Source organism: Diorhabda sublineata, chromosome 3 (genome assembly GCF_026230105.1).
Source record: "Diorhabda sublineata isolate icDioSubl1.1 chromosome 3, icDioSubl1.1, whole genome shotgun sequence".
Taxonomy (NCBI): Eukaryota; Metazoa; Arthropoda; class Insecta; order Coleoptera; family Chrysomelidae; genus Diorhabda; species Diorhabda sublineata.
The window spans coordinates 37,696,755-37,716,991 of NC_079476.1; the positions used below are offsets into that span (position 1 = coordinate 37,696,755).

General features: G+C 29.8%; 5 protein-coding genes across 9 annotated transcripts; 3 read left to right on the top strand and 2 right to left on the bottom strand.

Moving 5' to 3' along the window:
* Positions 1 to 36: 36 nt before the first annotated feature.
* LOC130442158 (tRNA-dihydrouridine(47) synthase [NAD(P)(+)]-like) lies at positions 37 to 2,836 on the top strand. 2 transcript variants are annotated; one of them, XM_056776241.1, is made up of 5 exons: positions 37 to 173; positions 593 to 1,143; positions 1,195 to 1,423; positions 1,781 to 2,097; positions 2,201 to 2,836. In XM_056776241.1, exons 1-5 carry the CDS (start codon positions 155 to 157, stop codon positions 2,807 to 2,809), a joined length of 1,725 nt encoding a protein of 574 aa, XP_056632219.1. In that variant the 5' UTR covers positions 37 to 154; the 3' UTR covers positions 2,810 to 2,836. The 2 variants fall into 2 exon arrangements, with proteins under 2 accessions (XP_056632219.1, XP_056632218.1); XM_056776240.1 differs by having other exon boundaries at positions 165 to 532; positions 585 to 1,143.
* Positions 2,837 to 4,265: 1,429 nt separating this feature from the next.
* Positions 4,266 to 5,529, bottom strand: LOC130442159 (synaptobrevin homolog YKT6). Its single transcript, XM_056776242.1, has 3 exons — positions 5,107 to 5,529; positions 4,781 to 5,052; positions 4,266 to 4,724 (listed from the first exon to the last, which is right to left on the bottom strand). Exons 1-3 carry the CDS (start codon positions 5,294 to 5,296, stop codon positions 4,590 to 4,592), a joined length of 597 nt encoding a protein of 198 aa, XP_056632220.1. The 5' UTR covers positions 5,297 to 5,529; the 3' UTR covers positions 4,266 to 4,589.
* Positions 5,530 to 5,654: 125 nt separating this feature from the next.
* On the top strand, positions 5,655 to 7,412 carry LOC130442162 (transmembrane protein 242). Of its 3 annotated transcripts, XR_008909674.1 has the most exons (4): positions 5,715 to 5,872; positions 5,925 to 6,163; positions 6,218 to 6,406; positions 7,053 to 7,070. XR_008909674.1 is itself a non-coding variant. In XM_056776248.1 (3 exons), exons 1-3 carry the CDS (start codon positions 5,812 to 5,814, stop codon positions 7,131 to 7,133), a joined length of 381 nt encoding a protein of 126 aa, XP_056632226.1. In that variant the 5' UTR covers positions 5,655 to 5,811; the 3' UTR covers positions 7,134 to 7,412. The 3 variants fall into 3 exon arrangements, 2 of the variants coding, with proteins under 2 accessions (XP_056632226.1, XP_056632225.1); XM_056776248.1 differs by lacking the exon at positions 6,218 to 6,406 and having other exon boundaries at positions 5,655 to 5,872; positions 7,053 to 7,412; XM_056776247.1 differs by lacking the exon at positions 7,053 to 7,070 and having other exon boundaries at positions 5,716 to 5,872; positions 6,218 to 6,489.
* A 475-nt stretch (positions 7,413 to 7,887) lies between these two features.
* On the top strand, positions 7,888 to 18,161 carry LOC130442160 (palmitoyltransferase app). Of its 2 annotated transcripts, none has more exons than XM_056776244.1 (10): positions 7,888 to 8,120; positions 8,748 to 8,926; positions 9,691 to 9,851; positions 10,314 to 10,498; positions 10,565 to 10,676; positions 11,346 to 11,500; positions 13,047 to 13,168; positions 13,572 to 13,668; positions 13,891 to 13,963; positions 15,701 to 18,161. In XM_056776244.1, exons 2-10 carry the CDS (start codon positions 8,772 to 8,774, stop codon positions 16,210 to 16,212), a joined length of 1,572 nt encoding a protein of 523 aa, XP_056632222.1. In that variant the 5' UTR covers positions 7,888 to 8,120; positions 8,748 to 8,771; the 3' UTR covers positions 16,213 to 18,161. The 2 variants fall into 2 exon arrangements, with proteins under 2 accessions (XP_056632222.1, XP_056632223.1); XM_056776245.1 differs by having other exon boundaries at positions 7,921 to 8,124.
* Positions 18,162 to 18,681: 520 nt separating this feature from the next.
* Positions 18,682 to 19,775, bottom strand: LOC130442161 (phosphatidylinositol N-acetylglucosaminyltransferase subunit P). Its single transcript, XM_056776246.1, has one exon. It carries the CDS (start codon positions 19,645 to 19,647, stop codon positions 19,156 to 19,158), a length of 492 nt encoding a protein of 163 aa, XP_056632224.1. The 5' UTR covers positions 19,648 to 19,775; the 3' UTR covers positions 18,682 to 19,155.
* Positions 19,776 to 20,237: the final 462 nt, after the last annotated feature.

Consider the following 20,237-nt stretch of genomic DNA (forward strand, 5'->3'; position numbering starts at 1 on the left):
CAACCTAACGTAAATTTTCACCAAACTCTAATGACATTTTTAAAATTAGGTTGAACGATTTTTTATAAAAACAAAAATACTTCGTTGGTCATAGTCGTTGATTGAAATAATACATTAAAAAAAATAAGGTTTTTCTCTAGGAAATGCGAATATAATGTTAAAGAGGAGGAAAGGTGTGGTTTTTACATTAATTAATAAAATCAATGTTATTGTGAATTATTTTAAACTTAGTTGAAAGTAGATTCTAGAAATCCAAGGCTCATAAAATTTAGTAATAAAATAATCTTAGTAGTTAGCCGGTTAGCCTACCTGTTTCACTTCAACATCCCCTTTCGTTATAAGTCATAGGCTAAACATAACCTATAACCTCGTGGATTTTAAAGTTTAAATAGCTTTAACGTATAGTTGTTACCGACAATTTTGAATAAATTGTACTAGAAGTTAATGATAATCTGGCTTAAAGTAATCGAAAATACAGTAATCAAAACCTTTATACAATGTCAAACAGTGGTACTTGTAAAATAAAACAAGAGTAAATTATTCTTTTTAATTGTAATACCAATTATTTTACTAATAATTTTTAGGTACGTAGTTTCAGATCAAAAGAAAGAGCTGAATTTAAATCATGTTTCGGAAAAAGATAGGGATTCTATGGAAAAATCAAGTAAAGAAATTTCGGAACCCCCTTCAAAGAAACAAAAATTCTCAAAAAATAAGTTAAAAGGTCAAAATAAAGCACGAGGACCAACTTATAGGGTGGAAAAAAGCGAAGAATTGTGCAATACATTAATAAATGTAATAGAAGGAGAAGAAATTCCGAAATGCGAAAGAAATAATTGTCAATTTCTACATGATATTTCTAAATATTTAGAAAAAAAATCCAAAGATATTGGCGATCAATGTTACAATCACGAAATTTCTGGTAAATGTAGCAGAGGATTAACTTGTAGGTTTGGTAATACACATATTAATCATAGTGAAGGTACAAATAAAGTTGATCAAGACAAATTTTTATTATACAACTCAAATGGTCCATATACACACAACATTCTTAAACATGATGTTCAAGTAGCTCTTAGAAAAAGAACTTATGATTTCAGTTTGGCGGAAAAATGTGTAAAATATGTAGATTATTTAAAGAAGGTACCAATTCAAACATTAAATAAACTTTACATATAATTTTGTACGTTTTAGAATGATAAAGAAATTAATAATGATGACCAGACAAAAACTTGTGGGGCTGTAACAGATGAAGACTTAATATCTGTTTTACAAAGAGAAAAGAAAAATATTGATTGGAAAGACAAATTATACTTGAGTCCTTTAACTACTGTGGGTAATCTACCATTTAGACGTATATGTAAAGAATTTGGGGCCAATATCACATGCGGTGAGATGGCAATGTGTTCATCACTACTTCAAGGTAATATATAGTTGATGAATTGAAAAAATACTTTCAGCTTGGTCCATGTTACTCCAGACCAGTGCCGGAATGATACTTGAATAATGTGAACTTTCACTGGAATGTACAGTGAGCAATTCAGTCCAATTGATTCCAACTCCAGAGTACCACTTGAGTGGTCAATATGTTGAACAGTGAACTTGTTTTTTGTGGTTTTTAGAAAATTCCTAATTATAAACTAAACTTAGAATAGTACTCCTTAGAGCACTTTCTATCTAGTTCTTTGAGTCAGATATGAACTAAATTTAAAAAATCAGTCAATGTAACTGTTAATGGTGGTTAGTTCCATTAATGGATGCTATACATAGATTTTTTTAGGCTCACCTCAGGAGTGGGCTCTTTTAAAACGACACAAAAGTGAAGACTTATTTGGTGTACAATTGTGCGCCAATAATCCACACTTACTTGCAAAATGTGGACAACTTCTTCAAAATGAAACGAATATTGATTTTGTGGATCTAAACATGGGTTGTCCAATCGAAATGGTTTATAAATCTGGAGCTGGATGTGGGCTAATGCGAAGAACAAAAGTATTGGAATCTAGTGTTAGAAGCATTAGTACAATATTAGATGTTCCTTTTACCATCAAGATGAGGATGGGTGTATATAATAATGAAAATATAGCACATACTTTGGTAAGTATTAATCAATTTTTTTGTTTATTATTATTATTTTGAAACATATCCAAATCACCAACTAACTTTTTGGATAAAATTTCTGAAATGAATTGAATTTTAGGCACCAAAATTGAAAGAATTTGGGGCTAGCCTCTTAACAATCCACGGTAGATCGAGAGAACAGCGTTACACAAAATCAGCGAATTGGGAATACATAGAAACAGTGGCAAAAGCAGTAGATGGACTACCAGTATTTGGAAACGGAGACATATTGAGTTATGAAGACTATGTCAAAGCAAGACAAACTGCACCAAGTACATGTGGAGTTATGATAGGAAGAGGAGCCTTAATAAAACCATGGATCTTTACTGAAATTAAAGAACAAAAATTATGGGACATATCAAGTTCTGAGAGATTTGACATCATTAAAAAGTATGTAAATTATGGATTAGAACATTGGGGTTCTGATAATCGTGGTGTTGAAAATACTCGTAGATTTTTGTTGGAATGGTTATCGTTTTTATATAGATACATTCCCGTGGGTTTGTTAGAAACCCCTCCACAAAAAATTAATGAACGTCCACCTCTGTATAAGGGTAGGGACGAACTGGAAACTCTAATGGCATCTCCGTCAGCTTCAGACTGGATTAAAATTAGTGAAATGTTATTAGGACCGGTTCCAGATAATTTTCATTTCTTGCCTAAACACAAAGCCAATTCTTACAGTTGATTATTGTAATATAAATTGTTTTATAAAGTTATTTGTTTTTATTTCACACATACTGATCAGGTTGGTTAGGTATCATAGATCAACTTTTGCTTATCTTCAGCATTTCTCAAAACCAAACCATTTGAGTACCACAGTTGTTTAAAAGAAAGTTGACTGTAATTGCCACAATTGCATTAAGTCATTGAAAAAACCCAGGTATATCTGGTAGTGATTGTATATTTTTAAATAGATGTTTTACTTCATTATTTATAATAAACTTCAACTTACTGCTCATTAACAAAACTGGAAGTACCTCTAACTATATTTTTAGTTCTTATTGATTCAAATTAAAAAATTTGTATTTTAGTCGTGGTGCTGGGAATACCAATATTTACACAATAGATCATTTGAATGATCCAGCAATAATAGTGAAAACAGACTTTCCTTTAACTAAAAGTTGTTTTCAAGTGTTCTAGTTGTTGCAACAATTGAACATAACATATAAGTAGAAAAATACCTTCTATGAAACTTTAAAAGTAAATTAGATTGTTGAGGAAGTCATTTTGGTTTTCCAATTATTCTGTATCTATACCTAAAAAGATATTTTGTGCTTTACTCTGAAACTTATTGTTCAGCATTCAAAATACACAAATTCCTCCCAGCGGAACTATTTTTGGGTTTTTTTTGTACTACTTCCTAAAGTGTTAGCATTACTCCTTTGAAGTACCTAAAGCTTTTGCTGAAATGAGACATTTACAGAGTAGATTTTCTTTCTATATATCCCTCTAGCAGAATTTGTAGTTGTTGTCCTTTGCCATGCCTATTGTCTTATTTCCTTATTTGTTCTTCTTCAGATGCTTTCATGATTCAATTCCTTAAAATGTTTTCTTAATATTTCCCTTTCCCAGACTACCATTTTGTTTGTGGTCTCTTTTGATAATACCCCTAGTTCAGAGCAGTAGAGCATTGTTGGATGAATAACTGTGTGTAAATTCTAGTTCTTGCTGATCTTGATAGAACTCAAAACTGCTTTTATGACTCTTCCTGTCCTTTCCAATTATTTTTTCCACCTTTTGAATATCTGTAATTTTCTTTATAATTATTACCCTCAGATATTCAATTAGGGCTTCCTCTTCAAAATAGTTTTTATTCCGATTGTACATTTGTGATGAGAAATGGCTTATTGGTCATAGGTGGTTTTGATGGGTCAGAAGTCCTAACCTAACCACTTTACTAAACCATTGGAGTGCAACATATTCAACTTGACACAGGTCTAGAATGAAATTAGTTTTCCTCAACCAAAATTGATACACTCTCCTACAAGAATTTTTTTGTAGGTTGTTTATCAAAGCAAAAATCATGAGCCTGAGGGTAAATTTACCACTAAAACTTTCCCTTGGTCCTAGGACACAAACAACATGATGATTTGTTTGTAGTAAATGGGTAAAGGTTCTGAATTTAGCAAATCGAATAAAGAAAATTTGATTTTATCTCATTTAAAATTAGAATAGTTGCATTTATTTTTTATGAATTTGTACCTTTCTTCCAATTCAATCAAAGTAAAGTTGTTAGATCTCTTTATTGTAATTTTTTTGTCAAGTTATTAAACATTTAGGACAGCTTAAATACAATTTCAAGAAATTACACCATATATTTATAATAAACAACAACATTCCACCCTGTTCTAAATGCATCACTTATAGTCACAATTATACATGTAAAGCTTCTTTTACTCAATATATAACACTTCAATAATAAATACAAATATTAACATTTATAAAGGAATGTACATAAATACTACTTAAAAATTACAACAACTGTTTGTTTTCTTTGCTGTTTTATAGAAGGCTTTTGACTGTATACTTAAACCTTCAGACTTACTCACTAGATCGTCCAATTTTTCTCCTCTTTCTAATACTGCTTGTATGGTATTGTGCTGAAACATTTTGTAGTTATTCAAATATATCGTAAAGAATGATTTTTATATTTCACCAGTATAATTTTGGTTTCATCTAAATCTTCTTGTATTTTTGTCAAAGCATCTGCTTCGCTAGGATTTTGGTATTTGGCTAAATAAGTATTTAATTGAGGGAATACAACATCTCTTTCTTCTAGAGCTGGCCAATTGGCTGCGGGAAATTTTGCTTGAAATTCGTCCAAAATTTTTGTGATTAAAGTATGTGATACTCTAGATGGGTACTCGTGATCTGTTACTACAACTCCAGCCAAATTGTCTGCTCTCACATAAACATGACACAAATATTCTACAACAAATATATTTTGTTTTTAATTAATTAAATAATGAATAGTTAAGATACCTCCTTCTTTAACAGTCTGTCTGGAAGCTGGGATAGTTCTTTCAACAATAGTTTTACAAAAAAATGACATAAACTCTTGAACTGATCCTCTTTGAAAGAAGCTAAAACTTTGTAAATCGAAAGCGGATTTTAACCATTTTGCATTTGAAGGTCCTTTATATAAAACACTAATACAATAAACCTTCACCATTGTTTTTCCTGTTTATTTTAGCTATCCAATTGCATAACTATAAACTACTTTGAGGGTTAGCAAATTATAAATTATTATCAAATCATAAATTTTTGAGCTAAAATTGAATAATTTAATTTATAAAATGCTATCAAAAATTTATTTATGAAAAATGATATCAATAAAACTTTCCCAGCCCTCGAAACTTCAATTATCCCCACTTACTCTACTTTGCACGTCATCATGCTTCTTCTTTTATATAATACATCTAGAACTACGATTAAATAGAGGTGTTGTCTTGGATAGAAGAAAAATGTTAACAAGCAAGTTAAACCTTATATTTCCTCGTTTGATAATTTTAATATCAACAATGTAGGAAAATCTTAGAATTCAGTCCAAATAACATCTCACAAAGTTTAATACAAAGTAGTTCCAGTGTGTTTAAAACCACTCATAAAATAGAAGAGAATCAATAAATATTTGATTTTAACCTCCAAAATCTATTTATTTTATAATTAATTTTTAAATATATATTTATGGCAGTGGAAGATGAGACTAGAAATTCCAACGAAAAAGATAAAGAGTTCAATGTTAAAGGTAAGCAATGCAATTTTGTCAAATCACGTTTATTGGGAAAAAATTGTTCTAGCTGCGATTTTCTTATCTGGCGTCTCCGGAATTTCGGCATTAATAGGCTTTGGAGCAACATTAGCATCTGCTAAAAAACAAGACCCAAAATATTTTGGAATTGGCATGACACCTTCAAAGGAATTATCTGAAACAGGTGCTTCCTTAGCATTAAGAGCTCTTGGATGGGGAACACTATACGCATTTGTTGGATGCGGAGTTCTATTCTATAGTATTTGGAAATTATCTGGAGCAACTGACGTAAGAATGCATTTCCAAATTTTGAAATGTTTTAATTTGTATTGCTTTATTTAGATTAAAGATTTTCGGTACAAAGTTGGTTCAGTACTTCCAAGCATTCCCAAAAATAATCCACCACAGGGAAGAACTGAATTTACTGGCTTAAATGACTTACTGGAATATTTACAGCAACAAAAAGGTGCTAGAGATTAATAGGAGACAACAATTAATGTAGAAACTGATTCTGTTTTGCCTTAAGTAAATGTAATTTTGAATTTTTTATAAAATGCAGAATAAAGTTTGTTATTTTGTTTTTATTTCGATAATAGATGTTGAAAATTATAAAATGTAAAGATTTTTTCACCATGTACTGATGAATACAAAATAAAAAGCTATAGGAAACTAAATCAAGAAATGTTGGGAAGGAAAAAAATAAATATCTGAGGAATTTCTCTAAAAAAATTCAAAAGTTTTGATATAATCACGAGGAGAAGACATTTAGCAAGTAGAAGACTTACCAATACAGTGTTGCTTAACTTTCTTTGGTGGTTGAAGTTGATCAAAACTCTTCTGAACTGAAGGGAAGAAAACTGCAGAAATTTCTCATTTCATTACGAAAATTGTGTCTTTTATGATTTTTACTTCAATATATTTTTGGTCAAACATACAACTGGAATATATTCCAAATCTCTAGTAGGCCAAATAAGAGTAACCTTTGAAAACGTTTTGTAAATATAGTACCGTATTGACAAGCAAGAATTACTAAGCTTTTGTCCAAACCAAAAGTGAAAATCATTATAAAAGTGTACCACAGGGTCATTTCCTGTTTGTATTATACATTAACGATCTTTTATGTAATTTGCCAAATGGAGGAATTGTATTAAATGCTATAATATCAGATTTTTTTCAGAAACCACTGGACCGATCTTGTTCAATATATACTGCATCTTTAATATGCTATGAACCAGCGATTGAACTAGGATTATCATGATTGCTTCGATAGTTTTTTTTCTAAGAGCGAAAAATATAATTTTCAAAGTTGTATAAAAAAGTCAATTTTTATAATTTAGAATTCACTCTAGTTCTATTGCTAGTCATAAATATGGAAATTAAAATACCGTTTGGTTTTTGATTTTGGATAACCAGAATAGCCGCAATCTTAGTTACCATCAAGCATCTGTTTCATTTGATGTCTTCCTGCCAGCCACTATAACTACTATTCTATTATATATTTTGAATTATAAAGCTTATTTAAATGTTATTAAAGATTGCACAAAAACAATAAGATTGATTATATCAATTGTTTGCCCTTGAAAAATTACCGAAAAAGAGAAACTAGAGGACCCCCTTAATACCGGACTTACGCTAAGGCATAATTGCCTATGTAGAATTACAGTGTAATTGACTGGTTTAAAATAAATATTGATTTGTTTTGTATTTTTTCTGTTTCTATATTTTGTATATTTTTGACAAGTATTGTTTGAATCTTCAACTTCACATCAAATAAATCTAATCTTATTATACTTATCACTAATATTATAACATGAAGTTGACTAAGAAAAATGAAAAAAAAAATAGAAGTCTTCTATTATATAATATAAAATGAGCATATATAAAATATCTTAGACAAGGTGTATCTAAGTAGAATAGTTTTCATTACTTTTTCAAATTTAAAAGACGTCACTATATCATATGCATTAAAAGTGTTTGTTAATTGAATACTAGTGTGGTACAGTTGAGAGGTCACTGGATGTCAAATAGTTAATGTCAGCTGTCAAAATAGTTGAGTGGCTAATGGTTCTCCACTTTTTAGTATTTCTTGTTTATTTGTAAAAAAAAAGATAAAATGCAGATTTCTAAATACACTAGTATATTAAATTGTGTTTGATAATGATAGAAGTGGCATGTAGCACACATGAAAAGGACTACACTTAAAATATGAGTTGAATTGTTTCCTAGTTTCCTTTGTATTTAGTTTGTAAGTATGTTTTCAATTTAATTGTTTGTCGAGATTATTGAACTAACGAAAAAAGTTGCAGAAATTATTCTTGAAACTGTTATATTTGATATGTTACACATTCCGGGATTATTTATTTTTAAGATTTGTAATATGGAAAAAAAAGTATCCACTCATTTTTATATTATTTAAAATTCTAAAAATATCGTTTTTTGAGTCTGGTGACCACATGCCTTATGGTTAATGTGTTGATCTTACTGTCTTACCCAATTTAAATCCTTGAAATTCCGGATAAATACTTTGTAATTTATATCAAAATAAACTCTCTGAGTTCAGTTTATTGAAACTTACATATAACACATTTCATAATTATTTAATTTGCTTATCTGTTCCTCCTAATCAAGATTTAATCTAATTTTAAAAACAATGAGTTGCCATGAAAACAATCATATTTAGAAATATCCATTCAATAAATTTTATCATGGGAACTTATTACTCAATATAAAAATTGCTTAATTAGATATAAGAATATTATTTTCAGTGTGTAATATTTAGAGTTCAGTATATTTTGGTAATCTCATAATGCATAAAAATATATCAATTTATTAAAAAAATCAGAAACACCAATAGTAACACTTTTATTTACAGATAGTTTAAACAAAAGTTATAGATATGGCTAGAGAAGAGATAACAAGAAAATGGGAAATATTTCAAGGTAGAAATAGATTTTATTGCAATGGGAGACTAATGACTGCACCACATTCTGGAGTATTTTTATTGACCCTCTGTTTAATAACATTTACCAGCATGTTGTTTTTCATTTTTGAGTAAGTATTATATAGCTAATTGCCACACTACAGTCATAACTTAAAAATTTTCAAAGTGATTGGTCTCTAATTCCATTTCTTCATGAAGACCTAATTTTGTTTCTGGATAAATGAGGTGGACATTTTCAAAAAAGATACTAATGGTTTATTCTGCAACCTCAGAAAAGTGAAAGATATCAATTTAGAGTATACCACAAGAGGGGCTTTGAAGAATGTATTGGAGTCAAAGATAAGGACATTTTGATCTTTCTCAAAGATTGTAGAAACTGTTTGATGTATACGGTTTCCAAACTTTTGGGAAAATGTCTCTTAGCATTGAAGTTAACTAAAGCAATAAGTTTCCTTAATCCCAATAAAACTGGCAAGCACAAAAAGTCAAAAAATCACAAAATAAACTGAAAAGAGAAAACTAGAAAAACTGGAAACAGAAGAGGAAAAATTCTTTAAGACTCTTAAAAACAGCTTACAACAGTTGAGCAAGAATAAATTGAGAAAATAACTTGGTTGTTTTATTATACTTGTATTTTCTAAAATAAATATTCATCATAATAAAAGTGTAGTAAATTCACGAAATTTCAACTGGGAAAATGTGACAACTAACCTAGAAAAACCAGGAGAAAGACGGGAATTTGATATTCAATTTTTACTAGATACCCTGGTTACAAATTTATTAACAAAATACAAATGATCACAATTGTTAAAAAGTTTATTTTTAAACTAAAATTTTTAAAGAAATCATTATAAAACTGAAACTTCCTTTTCAGCTGTAAATATTTAGCAGAGAATGTAACAATAGCTATTCCTATTATTGGAGTGTTGCTATTTTTATTTACCATGTCTTCCTTACTACGTACAAGTCTTTCTGACCCTGGTATCATACCCAGGGCATCGTCAGAAGAGGCAGCGTATGTTGAAAAACAAATTGGTATGTAAAACAGTAGCATTTGCATATAGTACAAGAGTTGCCATTATTTTATACTTAAAACTAGCATTGTAAGCATTTTGTTTAATAATTATTATTAAGTAATGACATTACAATTACCTATTTACTGATTATGTACTCATATTCCCATGAATATCAATATCAAAAAAAGTGAACAGACCTTAGGGTAATTTGTTAGTAGTGAAGTTATCAGTACTACTTTTGTTCAAAATAGAGTGTAACATATGACTAGAAAAATAAAACTTGACTTGAATTTTCTTTGTGATGAATTTAGGTGTCTTTTGATAAACAATTTTTATCTGCTATTTTAAACTGATTTTCTATTAGAAGAGGCATAGGATCAAGAATTTAAAGATATACATTGATATATACATAATTATATTTTGATGAAAATCCTGAAAAACTTACTTCAGCCACCACAGTTTTTTCATGTTTATTTTACAGAAGTAACAAATTCGGCCAATAGTCCTACCTATAGACCACCTCCTAGGACAAAAGAAGTACTAATAAAAGGACAAACCATTAAATTGAAATATTGTTTTACCTGTAAAATATTCAGGCCGCCTAGAGCATCACACTGTAGTTTATGTGATAATTGTGTAGATAGATTTGATCATCACTGTCCTTGGGTGAGTATTTTAGTTGTACAGAAGTTTTTTTTTACTTCATTTACTATTGTCAAATATAATTTTTAGGTGGGGAATTGTGTCGGTAGAAGAAATTATAGATTTTTTTATATGTTTATTGTTTCTCTGGCATTTTTAGCAGTATTTATATTCGCATGTGCAGTTGCACATCTTATTTTAAGTAAGTAGGCAATTGAATCATTATTTGAAAAGAAAATATTTGTTTTTATTGCTTTGTTTTATTTCTTATACATATCAAACAATGGAAAGGAATTTATTTATGATGTACAAAACTACTCATATCATGTACCGTTGACTGATTACCAAGATTTTCTGGTTTTAATTATTTTTTTTTGTTTATAAATATGATTAAAAACACACACATTTTTTTCATCAGGTGTTGGATGAGAATTTAGGCCCCTCTTGTACTCATTTGTTTCACTCTTCTACCCATCTTCCTCTAAAGTTTTCATTTGTTTTATCCCAAGTTCGTTTAATCAATATAAAGATCTTTTTTGATCTTCCCCTTGGTTTGTAATAATGTGTCCAGCTTCTATTATTTTTCTTGTTAATATTTCTTTCATTACAATGTGAACATACCAATTCAGTTGTTTCTTGTTTATTTTTTTCATATTCTTTTTCTTATCCCAACTTAGTTTTTTCTCCTATAGGTGTTTCTATATTTTTTTTCCAATTTCTTTGCGCATTGAAAATTTTTATTATTTTATTTGTTTTGTCACCTATTTCCACATCGTCTTCTGCCACTTAAGGTATGTCCTACACTGTTCTGATTTTTGTTTATTATAAAAATTTTCTGAAAATGAATTTGTGTAAATTATTATAATTTTAGTGACCAAGGACGATCGTGAATTTTTGGATGCTGTAAAAGAATCCCCGCCCAGTGTTATAGTAGCAGTGGTGTGTTTTTTTAGCGTTTGGAGCATTTTAGGTCTTGCTGGATTTCATACTTACCTTACAACCAGTAACCAAACCACAAACGAAGATGTAAGTTGGTTGATTTTTCATAAAAGATGTATTTGATCACTGTTTTAAAAGTTTTATCATTTAAAAGACACCTAACTCTAATCTAAAAACTAATTTCTAAAGTTTAATTAGTAATTTTTTTTTATTTAATCATTTTTTATTCTTTTCTTTTTAACCGACGCTATGGTCCTTTGAGAACAATTGACTGTCAATCTTTTCTGTCCTGAACATGGTACCTCCAACGTCGAACCCCTAGATCAAGTTCGCCTCGACGTCCACCAACCAGCAAATGCCTTCCTCTCAGTCTTCATTCTCCAGGAACTCCATACATGGTATTGATCAAAAAGCATCCCCTTCACGTGTCCCAGTCACCTCAGACGTGCCCACCGTTCTCGCAAATAGGACCAAAAATCTTTCATAGGATTTTAAGTTCTCAGCGGATCAAAATTCGTTAACTTGTTGTTGTCATGGTCTATGTCTCGTATCCATATGTGGCTATGGGACGGATTATTGATTAGTAAATCGTGAGCTTTGACCTTTGTGAGAGCCCTCTAAACTTGAATGATCTCTGAACTGCCCAGAAGCATCTGTTCCTTGTAGTAATTCTTGTTGTCACGTCATTATCTTCAGTTATCAAGGCCCCCCAAGATATTTAAATCGGGGTTCACCTTGAAGTTCTCATGGTTTTCTCCCTAAAAAGCCGCATAGGCGAGGTGCTGTATGATCTTATTTCAAATAGTTCATCCGGGATTTGTTCAGATGTTCCTGGCAGTACCTTCCAATCAGAAATTGAAGCTATTTTTCTTACCACTACACTAGCTCAAAAGGTTTAACTCTTTGAGTCTTCTCACTATTGATCTAGTTTATTTCGGTGTTAAGATTTATGAAAATTCTATTGAATGCTAAAATTAAATTCTTCTCAATTAATTCTTGTCACCGTAAGATTTTTTTTGCATTATTCTTTTATATATCTTCTTAAGTCTGTAAGTATTTAGTTAGTATTTAATTAGAGTCAGTTTTTTATTTTAAAACAGATAATGTGGTTTAGATGACATAGATAGTAGTTGAGCAAGTGAGACTGGTTGAGTTGATTGCCAGAAATTATCAATATCTCGCATATTATTAAGTATCTTCATTAGTTGTAGTTAATAGTTATTGCAATTGATACGCAACGTTAATTACCCATTGAGCATTACCTTAAGTGAACCTGATAACTTTTGGTTGTTGAATATTTTAATTATATTTTTTATAACCATTTACATGTTCATTTTCTGTTCTGGAGAGATCCGGTGGTCAGTTGTCAGCAAAATACAGTTTAAATACAACATCTCGAATCGTATAATAACATTTTTAAATGAAATAGATATCTTAATCAGTGAATCAAATCCATTTTCTAGTTCAGTTTCTATAAAACTTGATGTTGAATAATTTTTCATTATTTGAATTGAATTAAATAAATTCACTAACCTCTGCATTTATTTCCAACAAAAAAATTGTTATCTTCAATAAACTTGTGTATATTTTTATCTTCTATTTATATTTTTGTTGACTCAATTTTCTTTTTCAGATCAAAGGTTCTTTTACAAGTAAAAGAGGACAAGAAAACTTCAATCCTTATTCAGAGGGCAATGTTTGCTTAAATTGTTTCCACATATTGTGTGGTCCATTAACCCCTTCTTTGATTGACAGGTATTCACTCAATTTTTTTTGAAAAAAAAACATGTTTGTTGTCCAACAACAATTTTTTGTATAAATGCAAATAATAAAAAGTATTTGCTTGGGACAACAAAACTGATTTGATTTATTTTTAAATGTTATATTTTAATTCTAAAAGAGAATCAAGTTTCTATTGTTCATCATATTCTCGTTTTTGATTTTTTAATGAATTTTCATTATTTTCACTCAAATTCACTTTCAATATCTAAAATGATCATTTTGTTCATAACAAATATTATTTTGACTATCTCTAATTATATAACCCAAGTTATTCTGTTTATATTAACAATTTTACTAGGGTTTAATTGAATGATGCATAGTTATGAATCAGTGTTTATTTTTTTGATTGATTTGATTTAAATCGAGGCTGTTTTAGAAGAGGAGTCGTAACAGAGAGTTATCGTTATGAAAATAGTAGAACCTTAACGAATGCACCAACGTTACCATTGAAAAAATATGGAATACCCATTCAGGTAACCAAATCAATACATTCTTTAGACGTTTTAGGTTAGGTTCATTCTATACATAAACCTATACCTGGTTTTATGACCTGTAGTTCGAAAACCTTTTATTTTATTTTAGAAAATACCAAAATATACTCTTTGACAAATATTTCAACAAACTTTTTCCCTCTACTGCATTAATTGTTTGGATAATTAATAGAAATTGATAAAATTTAACAATTTTTTTTCCAGAATGGTTCTCAGCAAATGACGCCGGACCTTTCAGAAATGCCTGGCATCTATCGACAAACGACAGAAAACACCGGTATGTACAGTCCCTTCAAAAAACGCTTGTATCGCGCCCAACAAATTATTCCGTCCAAAAATTGTGCCAACCAAAAAATTCTACCATCTTATCCATCACAATATTCACAGTACGAATTACCCGAAACCCATATTCACCTTGAAACGTTCAAAAACAGCCGATCCTTACCCCAATTGAAATCTATTCCCGACTACACCTACAATCCCAACAATAATTTCGTGAAATATGGTGTTATCGTACAAAGGGGATCATCGGTTGAAAAGGATTCTCATTATACACCTCCCGATAGAGGTTACAACGTGAATGTAGTGAGGAGGGTGGAACAGAGGCACGGGCGACGACCGAGGCCTAAAAGTAGTTGTGTTTATGAAAATGTAAATGCCTCCAATGAATTTTGTGTGGTGAGGATTAATAGCGAAAGGAGTTTAACACATAATTTAAGAGTTGAGAATTTTCCTATGCCGGATTTTAATCAGATGTATATACAAGATAGGTATAATTAACCGCCTTGATATTCAGTATAATTCAAAACTGGTTTAACACCTTATATTTTCATAAAAAGTAGTAATAAAATTATTTGTGTCTTAAACTAAGAAACTTGATAAAAATATTTCTGGTTTGCAATGATTCCGAATATCACCCTATGTGCTGTATCTACCAATTTTGGTCTTAGAATTTTTCTTACCTAACCATAAATGTTTATATTGAATCTTTCTATATTTATATTTAATTATTTCATTTTAGTATCAAAAGAAAATCGATAAAATATTTTGTATTGTAATGAAGTTAGGTTATTCTTCTTTCCCATGTAACTAGGCTTTTGTCTCTACGATTACATAGTTATCAAATATTTTAGAGTGTTCTATAATTATTCTGTACAAACTTGGAGAATATTCTAGTGACTCAAATTAGCTATATGGGCAGTGTTTGGTAGAAGAATAAATAAGAGGACAGAAGTTGACATTATAATTTAGAAAAATCACAAAATGTAGTACCTCCTGATGTGTTTCAATACTTTGGTTACCAAAAGGAACAGAAATAGTATGATTTGTCTTGAATTTTTTTAGAAATATCAAAATTAGTATCTAGATACGGTTTTGGATAATGTTGTCTTCTTAACTGGTTCCGTTTTCATTTCTATCAGTTGTTGGTAAAAAAATTGACAAATTCATTATGTTTGTGGAAATTTTTCCTCTATTGATTCAATATATTTCATTTATATAATTGGATGTTAAAAAAACTATTTTCATGTTGTAGTAGATTCAAGATGGAGTTGATATTATTTTCTCAAAGTGTATTTTGTCTATCTAATATTTTTTGAACAGGTTAGCTCGATGGAGTATCAAAAGATTAGGGCTCGACATGGACAATACTTTTTTAAACTACAAGATACGTTTTAAGGAAATGTTATAAAATATAAATGTATATGCAATATATTTTTATTAATTTAAAAAATGCAATATGATGAAACGTTTTGTGATCTCGGGTGCTTTATTCGACCGAATATGTTTCCTTTTTGTTATTTAATTTGTTGTCTATAATATTTTAAAAAATATTTGATTTTTGCTTACGTTTCGTTGGCGGAGATTTATTTTCTGATGCTGATACTGGTAAGTTTTAACACTTTATATGCAAAGAGTAATAGTTTTATAAAATTATCTACTATTCAGCTAACGTTGTGATATTAATTCAAAAATAAAAAAACGTCACGCATTATTTTTATATTTTGTGTTTCAGAAAGTAACACTGGTAGCATAACCCACTTAGTATCCAGCGAACAGCCTCTAGCTGTGGTGCCCGCGACCGTACATTTACGATCTCACGAAGAACCCCTTCAACAATACAAATCCCAAACCAGTTTAAACCATTCACCCGTCTACAACAACATCACACCGATACACACATCGTCGCTATTGAACAAATCCCAAACTTGTATCGATAACATCAACGCCAAATCTTCTTCGAAAGAAAAAGACATCGCACTTACCGTGGAAGATCTCCATTTAGATCCTGTGATATTGAGGGAAGGTCACATGTTGGCCAATATCAACGACAAGAGTCGTTTAAACGATATGCGACTCGATAACGACATGACAGCTCAAGAAAAGGAGAACAGTTTATTTAGTGTGAGTAGACTGAGGTTGTTACAAGATACGACTATGATTGAAAGTGCTTTAGATTTAGATTCATTGGATGGATCTAGTTTGGGTACGAATAGTCAAGCAGGACTTATGAAAATCGATGTTTAGAGAATGTACATTATCAGTTCACGTTTTAGAGACAACCTTTTTATATATTTGTATCATAAAATGTACGACCAATATCTAAGTGGCTGGGTTCTTTATCGGGATACATTTTTAAGTACAAAGACGTTTTAGTATATCAGTAAACTGACTTTTAAAAAATTTGATTCGGTTATATAATGTTGAAATTTAGTAGAACAATTTAATAATGATTTATTAATTTTAACACTAATGACTTTTCATCGATATTCCTGTTTCGCAATGCTGTAGATGCACCATAATAGTATTTTTATAATAATTCATCATTAAAACATTTTTGGGAATATTTTGAATGTCTTTGTACTTAACCTTTTTGCCAATACAGAATTTCAATTATTTACATCTTGCCACTGTTGAAAATATTTATATTAAATCACAGTCATAATCCCTTTATGTATATTTACTTTTTTTTATACAACTGCAAGATCATTTTAAGCTCAAACTTTCCATTGTTGAACACCTACCTCTCTTAAGTTACTCTTCCTCCTGCTTATGACTGTTATAGTCGAATTAGTGATATTTTAAAGGCATTTCGAATTATTTTAAATAAGTTTGCCATATATTCAAATAATAAAAAAAATTGTATAACTATAGCATTTAAATAATGAAACTCTAAACTGACCTACTTCATTTTACATATTTAATTTGTGTATAGGTTTAAAATAATCTCTATACATTAAAAAGATTTTATATAACAAATTATTACAACCGATTAGTAGTTTTATTTAAACGAAAGTAAATGTAAAAAAAATGTGAGGGATGATGTATAAAAGGGAATCTGATCACATCATGATCACGTTTTTTTATTAGAGAAAAAAACGATAAAATCGATGTTCACATCATCATCTATGTACAAAACGAATTCCATACAATTGGAGAACAGCTTATTTCACCTGATATTACGGAGGTTCTGAACCATGTATTCTTTCTTTTCATTCTTTTCAACATTGTTTTCATTTTCTTAAGAATCAATTTTTTTCCTCAAGTGGAAGATACAAATGTGTAGAGAACTACTTTTTGCTACATATTCAATGAAAACAGAGAAGAAGAGATCTTTGACAAAGCCATTCAATTATTTGTACCATGAATGAGTTCAGAACTAACTTAAATGCATTTTTCGGGATAATATTTGTTTCACTGGATATAGTGAAATCTTTTAGTTTTCCAGATATTTTGAAATTAAATAAACCTTAATATTACCAACTCCATGTTTGATTAGAAATACTGCAAAACCTTCTTAACTTCACTTTTTTGAAGTATAGATGCATTTTAACCCAAAATTTCCTGATGACTTTTTCCATAAGTCTTCCAGTTTTGTAACTTTTTTCCTTTTTAATATTTTCTGTCTGCATTTTACATCATGAACCATATTAAACTCTGTTTTAATTAATTAATTTATAATCAACAATTTCATTTATGAAACTACTATTCGGTTTGCAATTTTGTATTTATTTTACCCTAAGTCTAAGTAAATTGAAGGTTGATTCTTGATAAAATTATATCTATACCTTTGTGTTAAAAAATATTGATTTTTGTATATTAATTTACAAAATAACCTTAAATGTTCACTAATACGGGGTGCGATAGCATAATTTTGTTTTTTAAAAAAATTTTTTTCTAATGTAGGTACATAAAGTTTTTCTTACATACTTGCCGCATGTAACTTTAACTCTTTAATAGATAAAACTGTTCCGTAGCGACCGAATTATGTCTAGACAAATGATAAACCGTTACTAGCGCATGTTAAAAAAGTTATGATGCCACACCCTGTATGTTTAAATGAGTATTCTAATTTGTATATATTTGAAACTGTTACAAACATGAATATATGTGCTTTGTTTTTCAATTTGCTGTTAAATATTGCTACAAAATTACTGAAATATATTATTGATATTAATAAAATTGTTGTTAATAAACATATTTTTATTTATAACTGAATAACACCATCTAACAATAGAAATCTGAACAATGGAGTCTACATTTCAGTTATCAGTGAATTTCTAAGTAAATTTACTCACATTCAGTTCATTTACTTTTCGTTTTCTTATATTAATTATTTGGTTCTTAGTTTGTTGCTTTTCATTTTGCAGTTCATCTAGAGAATCTATAAAACAGTTCAGGAATTCAGATTTTCCTTTCTAAAAAATTGTGCTTATTGAAGCCAGTTCCACTGCAATATGAAGCAGATTTACAAACTGCCAAAGCATTGGAACTCCCGAACTCCTGTATTGAATTGGAAACAAACCTGATTAAGTGATTGTACCTTGAGCGACTTGTGATTTTAATATACCGCTACAACTTCAACAAATATATCCCCTATTTGTTCTCGTCAATATATCGATGCTATTTGTTCACATTTTGTACTAGCTAGTTTGAGAATTCAAAGAACTTATAGATTAAATTCTTAAGCAAACTCCTAAGAAGTTAAACTTATTGGAGCCAATCTGACTTTTCAAGCAGAAATGTAAATCTAGTATGAAACCTATTGTGCAAATTTTCAACTTATGAACTCTTTATTGTAAGAAAATCTGATAAAGTGATGGTGCCTTAGAGAAACTGTTACTATATCTCTAGAACTTTAACTTTGTCGAATAAAAATGACTAGTCTTTAAATTGATTTACTACCATTAACAATTTCTTGTAATCCTCAATTGTTTGGATCGTTTTATCAGTAATGTGTTGAAAGATGTGAAACAGCACAACAAATCTGTACTATGTATTTATTTACATTTTGTATAAAATGGTTTATAAAACCTATAGAGCAATTTAGTAGTTTGTTGTTCTTAAACCTAAGTGCCTGACAAATAATCTATTATCCAAATATTATGTCCCCTAAAGTTTCCAATTATGTGTTTTATTTGGGGCCGATTGATGGCTTGGAAATTATGATAAAGTTAAATTCATATAACATTAACAATTCATTTTATTATCCAAATACAACAGTTCTGATACATCTGAAATATCTAAATCTCTCAACACTGGAATAGCATTATTGGCAAAAGTATGTTGAATACTTTCATACAATTCTTTGCAACAATTACCCTTATCTTTACATATACAACTAGAATCCTTTTTTGTATCTCTTAAACTAATACCATTTTTTCTTCTTTTACACCCAATTTCGTCCCTGATAGTCCTTATATCATCTATAGCTGGTGTCATACACAGTCCTAAACTAGGATAAATAACAAAAGCAACTATGGTGAGCACCGTAAGTAAATAAATTGGTACAGTTATAGCCCAATGTCTTTGAGGTAGAAATGTTATTCCCATTAATCTAAAATAGCTTTCTGGTACAACAGCCCAAATAAGATATATAATGAAAAATATCCTAAAGGATAGGTACATAACAAATCCATAGACGGCTCTACTGGGAGTTGGGGTTGGGGTGTGTTCAGGCATTTATTTAATAGTGATTGTACTCTTTGCTAACTGGTGGTCCTAACATTTCAATTGTTCCAGATATTAGGTCAAGTTTTTCAAAAAAATTGGTTAAAGCTACCCTTAATTGTTTTGCCAATTTAGCTGAAAAGTTCCTAAAATAATCTGTAGTTAGATATGATTTCAAAAAGGGTCTTCAAGTAAAAAAGCTCACGCTATTAAAATGGTGTCTTTCTGGTATAAAATTTTAGTAACTCCACTTCTTTTTGGTTCTTTGTCAACTTCTAACACATTATAAGCAATTTCTGCAAGCCTTTTTGTCTCGAAAGGTATTTCAATTTCACTAAAAATGATTTTTGTTTTTAAAATTCACTATTAAGACGACCAACTGTTCTACATTCTGCGAACCATCATGTAATCATGATCAGCTAAGGTGTAATGCATGTTTATCTATGGTTAGTAAACCAATTTTGACGAAATTTTTATACCGAATTTCAATATGATAAGTACAAGAGTATATAAAGTCGTGGTACATTTCTACATGAGTTCTAAATGCACCACCAAGAAAATTCCTCATTAACGTAAAGTTGGCCGCCTTATCAAAATATTTT